At 56.8% G+C, this 7,462-nt stretch overlaps 1 protein-coding gene across 5 annotated transcripts in view; it reads left to right on the top strand.

The window, feature by feature from the left end:
- SLC5A6 (solute carrier family 5 member 6) overlaps positions 1-7,147 on the top strand; it is a 14,299-nt gene extending 7,152 nt beyond the window's left edge. For 2 of the 5 annotated variants that reach the window (XM_045294151.1, XM_045294150.1), the window contains 14 exons: positions 147-212; positions 533-584; positions 1,785-1,852; positions 2,256-2,410; positions 2,753-2,893; positions 3,035-3,164; positions 3,600-3,688; positions 4,056-4,168; positions 4,533-4,600; positions 4,920-5,006; positions 5,164-5,345; positions 5,528-5,631; positions 5,815-5,933; positions 6,224-7,147. In XM_045294151.1, the coding sequence (XP_045150086.1) occupies positions 147-212; positions 533-584; positions 1,785-1,852; positions 2,256-2,410; positions 2,753-2,893; positions 3,035-3,164; positions 3,600-3,688; positions 4,056-4,168; positions 4,533-4,600; positions 4,920-5,006; positions 5,164-5,345; positions 5,528-5,631; positions 5,815-5,933; positions 6,224-6,376 (1,527 nt within the window). In that variant the 3' untranslated portion in view covers positions 6,377-7,147. The remainder of the gene's footprint in view (positions 1-146; positions 213-532; positions 585-1,784; positions 1,853-2,255; positions 2,411-2,752; positions 2,894-3,034; positions 3,165-3,599; positions 3,689-4,055; positions 4,169-4,532; positions 4,601-4,919; positions 5,007-5,163; positions 5,346-5,527; positions 5,632-5,814; positions 5,934-6,223) is intronic. The other 3 variants (XM_045294154.1, XM_045294152.1, XM_004710135.2) reach the window with 3 other exon arrangements.
- Positions 7,148-7,462: the final 315 nt, after the last annotated feature.

Consider the following 7,462-nt stretch of genomic DNA (forward strand, 5'->3'; position numbering starts at 1 on the left):
GGTGGGATGGAGTGGGGTGGGGGAAGTCCAGGGTGCTTAAGAGTAGGAAATATCCCTGTGTTCCTGGCGTCTTTGTGAAGTTGTGTGTGAGCTGTGGTTGTAGGGTGGGGAGCAATGCTTTCTTTTTCCCTATGTACCTGACTCAGTACCTGGAGCTCCGATTCAATAAAGCGGTGCGGATCTGTGGAACGGTGACCTTCATCTTTCAGATGGTAAGTTGAAGGAACCTGGGGAAGGGGCCTGGACTTAGGCATGCTGGGCCCGGGGGAGCCTTCCCTGCTTTCACACGGGCAGCACTGGACCTCTTGCCAGTGGTCATTGTCCCTACAGCTCTCAGGTACAGCCTGCTGCCTGTTACATCCCATCTTAGCACAGGTCCTGGGGTGAAGGCAAGCCTCAATTTGGAAGCAGGGGGCGTGAACTTAGATCAGATGAAGGGAAGCTGTGGGGATGTTGGAGCTAATGCTCATCTTGTCTCTCTCTCACCTCCATCCCTCGCCCCCAGTCACATTTCCTTTTTCACGTTCAACAGGTGATCTACATGGGGGTTGTACTCTACGCACCGTCACTGGCCCTCAATGCAGGTGAGGAGTCACTGTCAGAGTGAACCAGCCTCTAACAACCAAGGGGTCTGTAGGCGCTATTGTACGGCTATCATATATAAAGTCATAGGAGATAAGAGAGATAGGAGAGAGTAAAGGAGTCAGACACATTTTATGGTGACATGTTCAACCCCAGGACCGCCATGATCCCAGCAGCCACGCCTGCGCAGAGAGAGTGAATATATTTTCCAATCACAGCATATATGCATTTTCGGGGATGTGCAAGCCCCCCTGATTACATCATAACGGGAAGGGGTTGTACAATAGGCATACATCAATCAGAGGGGGACAAGCTAGGGGCGTACATGCAGTCAGAAGGGGAGGGCCTAGGGGTACACAAGTGACTAAGATGGGGGGGACCCTAGATTCAAGATGGCAGCCTAAGGTTGGCCCTCCTTGAGTGGGCTTGACCCTGTCTCTGGGCTCTGCACCATTATTAGCAGGGAGTATGCCCTACTTAGAGTGGGACAGACTATACAGTCTGATTGCTCTAGATAGCTGGTACTCAGGGAGATCACCTCTAAGCAGCTTACATTGACCTCCAAGTGTTGTCATTTACCATGTGTTGCAAGGAGTGTCTTAGGCTTGTCATATATTTGGGGGGACAAGCTGGGGAAAGCCTTTCTATATCCCACAAGTCAGCACTTTGGCTTCTAGCCATGTTGGACTGGGAGAGCTCTGTGGGGAGGGCCTCGTCAGGGAGCCTATGCTCCCAAGAATGCGGCCTTGACCGGGGAGCTACATCCCTGGGTGGGCCCCTGGACTGGTCTGTGCCAGAGGAGGAAGCAATCTTAAAGTTCACCGCACTTGAACACGTTACCTTACCTCATTTGGTTAATCAACACCTTTTAGTAGTGTTCTGCAGACATCTTTTTTTCCATTGCAGTAAATGATTTATTTACCAGTGTCTTTATGCTAGGAGCCTTGGCGGCGTAATGGGGTACATGTTGGGCTGCCAACTGTAGGGCCAGGAGTTCAAAACCACTACCAACTGTGCAGGAGAAAGATGCGCTCTTTGCTTCCATAGAGGTTTATGGCCTCAGAAGCCCAGGGCAGCCCTACTGGGTCCTGTAGGGTCAGCATTGGCGTTTGGTCTTCATGATGCCTTTCTGAGTTAGGGATTCCTTGTCAGAACTTCAGGTCTCTTGCAGAGATAGGACCATGCTTTCCATTTGCTTTCAGTGACTGGCTTTGATCTGTGGCTCTCAGTGCTGACCCTAGGCATAGTCTGTGCCTTCTACACTGCTCTGGTAAGGGTGGGCATCCCAAGGGGGAGGGGGAGGAGATGAGGTAAAAGAAAGGGGAGAGATGGGAGGAGGTGGAAGAAGAGGGGAGGAGGGTGAGAAGACAGGACGGCGTTCTAAGGTGAGGTGAGAAGGAAAAGCTTGGGTGCGGTAATCCGGTGGGGGAGAGGGTGGGTATCAAGAAATTCATAGAAATGGGATGAGAAGATGGTGGATTTTTCATGAACTCGTGGAAGTCCTGTCACACTGGGCGGGACAAGATGACCTGGGTAGGGAGAGGTGGGACAGGAATGAATGGTTCTACCACGCTCGCAGCACTTGGGCACTGAGAAGGTGGCAGAGTGTCCTCACCCTCACTAGGGGACGGTTTGGGAGTTCTCTGAGCAGCAGGGCTATCTTCTCCCTGCAGGGTGGGCTGAAGGCCGTCATCTGGACAGATGTGTTCCAGACATTGGTCATGTTCCTAGGGCAGCTGGCAGTTATCATCGTGGGCTCAGCAAAGGTGGGCGGCCTGGGGCATGTGTGGGAGGTGGCTGCCCAGAATGGCCGCATCTCTGGCATCGAGTAAGTACCCTCCTTCCCTGTTAGGCTCTGCAGTGCCTGGGAGTCAAGCCCCCTGTGCCTGATCTCAGGGCTTCAGAAAACACGGGAGAAACCGACCCTGGGGGTGGGGCATGGGGAGGATCCCAGATGGCCCAGGGTGGGATGGTGGGGGGTTGGAGATGTGGGGACCACTGCCCCCAGCTCACCACCCTGCTCTGGGGTCCCCCAGCTCGAGCTGTCAGCGTTGGCCCTCGCCCCATGCCCCTGCTTCACTCTGCCCACTGTGGCTGGGAGTGGGGAGGGGGCTAGGGTGCCGTCTGAGAGCTGGGAGCATGGCACAGCACTCGGTGGCATCTGTTGCAGGCTGGATCCAGACCCTTTTGTGCGGCACACCTTCTGGACGCTGGCCTTTGGGGGCGTGTTCATGATGCTCTCCTTGTATGGGGTGAACCAGGCCCAGGTGCAGCGCTACCTCAGCTCCCGCACGGAGAGGGCGGCCATGCTGTGAGTGCAGGGCCGGGGGGGTCGGGGCTGAGGAACAGGATACATCCCTACTCACAGTGATCCGCCCGTGAGCCCCTCTCTGGAAGTGTTGGGGGGTGTCTGCATGCCCCTCCCCCCTCTCAGCACTGGCCTTTCCTGCAGCTCCTGCTATGCCGTGTTCCCCTGCCAGCAGGTGGTCCTGTGCATGGGCTGCCTCATTGGCCTGGTCATGTACGCCTATTACCAGGAATATCCTAAGAGCGCCCAGCAGGCCCAAGCAGCCCCTGATCAGGTGAGAAGGCTCCCAGGTCCACTTCTGTGTTCATGAGGGGCCAGTCGGCCCCAGGGGGAGCGGCACAGTGGCTGCAGAAAGAACTGCTGCCCTGGGCAAGAGACAGCTCTAGGTCCTTTCCTGTTCTGGGATTCAAGGACGCCAGCAGCAGGCGATCACCAGGCCAAAGCTTCGCACTTGCACTGGGGGTGGGAACCTGTCTGCCAGCAGTGACTACCCACTCTGAGCAGCTCTGCTGGGAGCTCTCACACACCGGGGATCATTCAGCCTCCCAGCAGCCTGGTTACACGGAGCAGACAGTGGACCCTCAAGAAAATGGGGGTAACTAGCATGCCTCGAACCGGTCAACAGATTCCCCTCAGTGGCAGCCACCCCATCCTGGCACCCTGGGGAGAGATGCTCTCTGAGAGGGCTGTGACCTCTGCTCTGTTGCAGTTTGTCCTGTACTTTGTGATGGATCTCCTGCAGGGCCTGCCAGGCCTGCCCGGGCTCTTTGTTGCCTGCCTCTTCAGTGGCTCGCTCAGGTACCCCGTCCGCCCTTACCTTCAGGCTCGTGAAAGGGACCCTGCTTGGTACTGGTGACTTGGAGGGAGATGGGGGGTGGGGGTGGGGGGCGTTCCTCTGCATGTCTCCTTGGACCCATCCTCTTGGGGACAGCTCTGTGCAGGACAGAGCCTAACCTTGCCCTAGGGCCGCCCCCTTGTGGTTAGTTCGTGATGTGCATAAATGAAGGCCTAGCCCCTCTGTCATCCGAGGACAGTTTTTGGTACTGCACATGTCATCTCTCTCACTGTAAGATGTTAATCTCTCCAAAGAAACTAGAGATTTTCTAGTCCTGCCTTTCTTAGCTGCCAGATTCAACCCAGCTTGCCACCCTTGTCTTTCCCACAGCACCATATCTTCAGCTTTTAATTCACTGGCTACAGTGACGATAGAAGACCTCATTCGACCCAGGTTCCCTGAGTTATCTGAAGCCCAGGCCACTCGGCTTTCCAAGATCCTTGGTAAGAGTCTCATCCCTTCAGTCTTGGTCTTCCTGAGAATCTGTTTACCACCGAATGCACCATGGCGACTAGCTTCAGTGCGCCTGCTTTGTTCTGGGCTCGGCACTTGGCTGACAAAGCAGCACACAGCCTTTGCCTCTCAGACCATTTTCTGAGACATCTGAGTCTCATCAGAGTGAGGACGGGGTGGCCTAGTGCAGGGCCATGAGGTCATTATAGAGGGAAGGGAGGCGTCCAGGGCAGGGGTGATGTATATTCTGCTTCCAGAGCCAGAGGGGTGGTGATTTGGCTGGGGATGGGCTGCTCTTTGCTTTTTTGTTTAATGTGTAAAATCTGCTTGTGTTCTTCCTTCTCCTCCCCCCAGCCTTTTGCTATGGACTGCTGTGTCTGGGAATGGCCTATGTCTCCTCCCAAATGGGACCTGTGTTGCAGGTAATGACACTGGAGGAAAGAACTAACATAGGCAATTGAGGAAGATGCCTCTTTGGAGGGAAAGACACAGGGGCGGGCGGGTCTCAGAAATTCCCCCTTGATGGGCCAGCTGTGGCTATTGAACAGGCGCTCAACTAATAAAAGCCGGAGTGCCATTCCTCCTGGACATTGTCTGTTCAGGGATCTAAGACAAAAGCCGTGCCTGCCCTCTGGGATCCTGAGCCCCAATTCTCCAAGTGGAAGGTCAGACAGAAGGATCTGAGGAGCTGTGCTCGCCACTGCTGGGCTGGGGGTCTCTGAGCCTGTGTGTTCTCCTCAGGCGGCAATCAGCATCTTTGGCATGGTCGGGGGACCGCTGCTCGGACTCTTCTGTCTTGGGATGTTCTTTCCTTGTGCCAACCCCTTGGTGAGTGACGCATCTGGCTCAGTGGCCCCATGGAGGGGGCGGGAGCAGGGTGGTGGTGCAGCAGAGTGCTCAGTGCGAGTGCTGGGAGCTGGGGTGGAGGTTTGGTGGTGGGGTGGTGGGTCAGTGGAGGGCTGACAGGGGACCCGGCTCTGAGCAGGGAGCCATAGTGGGCCTGTTGGCGGGACTGATCATGGCCTTCTGGATCGGCATTGGAAGCATCGTGACCAGCATGGGCTCTGGTGTGGCACCCTCTGCACCCAACAGCTCCAGCTTGTCCCCGCCCACGAATATGACCACCATCACCATGGCTACACTGATGCCCTTGACCACTGTTTCCAGGTGAGTGGGCTCATACTCTTAGAGACTGTCACCTTGGGGGGGGGGGGCATATTCCTGGGGCCACTAGAGGCCTCGGAGGTGTGGGGACCCAGGGCTCTGGGTGCCTGGAGGTATGAAGAGTGAGATGCCTGAAGAAGACTCTGTCCAGAGTGTTCATGGTCCCCACCCGTCTGTCTCCCCAGGCTCACGGGGCTCCAGCGGCTCTACAAGTTGTCCTACCTGTGGTACAGTGCCCACAACTCCACCACCGTCATTGTGGTGGGCCTCCTTGTCAGTCTGCTCACTGGTGAGGCTGGGGGATGTGGCCAGAGGCACGGGCAGAGGGGACTGGAGTCTGGGACGCCCTGCCCTCCTGCTTCGGGATGATGTCTGCAGCGTGACATCTGGGAGGTGGGCTGGGCTCAGAATCGTGGAGCCTGGAGGCAGAAGGCACTCCATGTAGGAATCTCACAAACATCTTTGCCTCTAGGGGGCATGCGGGGTCGGACCCTGAACCCTGGAACCATTTACCCTGTGTGGCCAAAGGTCCTTGCTCTCCTGCCCTTGTCCTGCCAGAAGCGACTGTCCTGCAAAAGCTATAGCCAGGTAGTGCGTGTGCTATCCATGTCACCCTCCCCCCATCCTTTCTCCACAGTCCCTGCTTGCCTGAGCCTGGACACCCCTGCAGCTGCCCCAGCTTCTTCCATGGGAGCTCTGGCTGACCGCCCCTACACCCCACAGCCTTGCTGTCCCCCTGCCTGTGTTTGCCCCTCCCCTTGGCTCCCCTCCTCTGCCTGCTGATTTCCCAGCTAGCAGGGATCCCAGCAGTCTTGGCTCCTTTTCTTGATGAGTTCCTTCACCCCACCCACACCTTCCTCCTCGGGCTGTGTGTTCCCTAGGACTCCCCTGTGGGCGGCCCTGTGTCTCCGGAGAAGATGGGGAATGGAATGCTGTGGGGCAGCAGAGACCAGGAGGCCCTGGCTGTGCCTGAGGCAGGCGCCACCCACCAGGGCAGCAGCCCCACCTTCATCCTCCAAGAGACCTCACTGTGATCCATACTCGGGACCCAAGTCTCCACAGTCATCAGACAGCCAAGTGGCTACCGAGTCCCCTGACGTGTTCTGAACGGTGGTTAAGGACTAGGAGGACCCAGCCCACACCGAAGGGCCTTGTTGTTAGAGGCTCTCACCTGAGGCAAACCTTGTCCCATGGTGGGGGGGTGACAGACAGGGTTGTTCCTTTTCCCTCACCAGTCTCTTCTCGCAAGGACCAGGCTTTCAGCAGGATTAGGCCAGAAAACAGGATAGACGGTAACCCTCCAAGAGGGCCATGCCTTCTGATTCCACATGGCCCAGCTCCTCTGAAGGGCAGTGAAACAGCATTTCTGGTTCTAACTGCCCTGGGATCTCCGCCGGCAAGACCGACCCCCGGTAGTACAACACTGCTAGCCGCCTGCGCCAGCTGTGGCCTCTCTGGCAGTCCCGTCGAAGCACCGATTCTGCCGTCACACGGGGCTGCTATCACTACTCTCAGGTTTTCTGGGACACCTTTGTCTGTCTCACCCTTCTCTGCCTACCTCCACTCTCGAGAGGGAAGAGTCTGGTGCCCGTGGGAGGCCTCTGGAATGGACCCTGGACAGGTATTCATCTCCTCCGTTCAAGGAAAGGAGGGAACTAACTCCCCCACAACTACCCTTTCCTGGTGATGCAAGGCAGCCAGCGCCGGGCCACCCCATGTCAGCTTGTCACCGGTGCTCCTTTCCTTTTGGAGCTTGTCCCCTCGTATTTGTTCCTAGGGAATAAAAACTGCCACCGGGCCAGTCATCTGGGCTCCTGTCCTGTCTCAGCTGCTCTTGTCTGACAAGCCAGCTCCCTCTGGGACAGGCGGCCTCCCTCTGCTGAGGTAGGGCCAGTGCGGCCTCACTGGTTCCAGGTCTCTGAGACCAGACATTTCCAGGGGTGTGGTTTTTGAGTTGCTCCTGATAGGACATTTGAAGTAGACCCATGATCTTGGGAAGAACACTCCTAGGCTTTATTGCCCCGAAGCACCTCTGGCCAAGCTCTCTGGTCCCAGGCAGGTATATGGGGTCAACCTCAGTGGACGTCTCAAGGCCCCCAGCCACAAGCCCGCTGCCTTCC

Source organism: Echinops telfairi, unplaced genomic scaffold (genome assembly GCF_000313985.2).
Source record: "Echinops telfairi isolate 266 unplaced genomic scaffold, ASM31398v2 ScPeMD7_2573;HRSCAF=3158, whole genome shotgun sequence".
NCBI classification, from domain to species: Eukaryota; Metazoa; Chordata; class Mammalia; order Afrosoricida; family Tenrecidae; genus Echinops; species Echinops telfairi.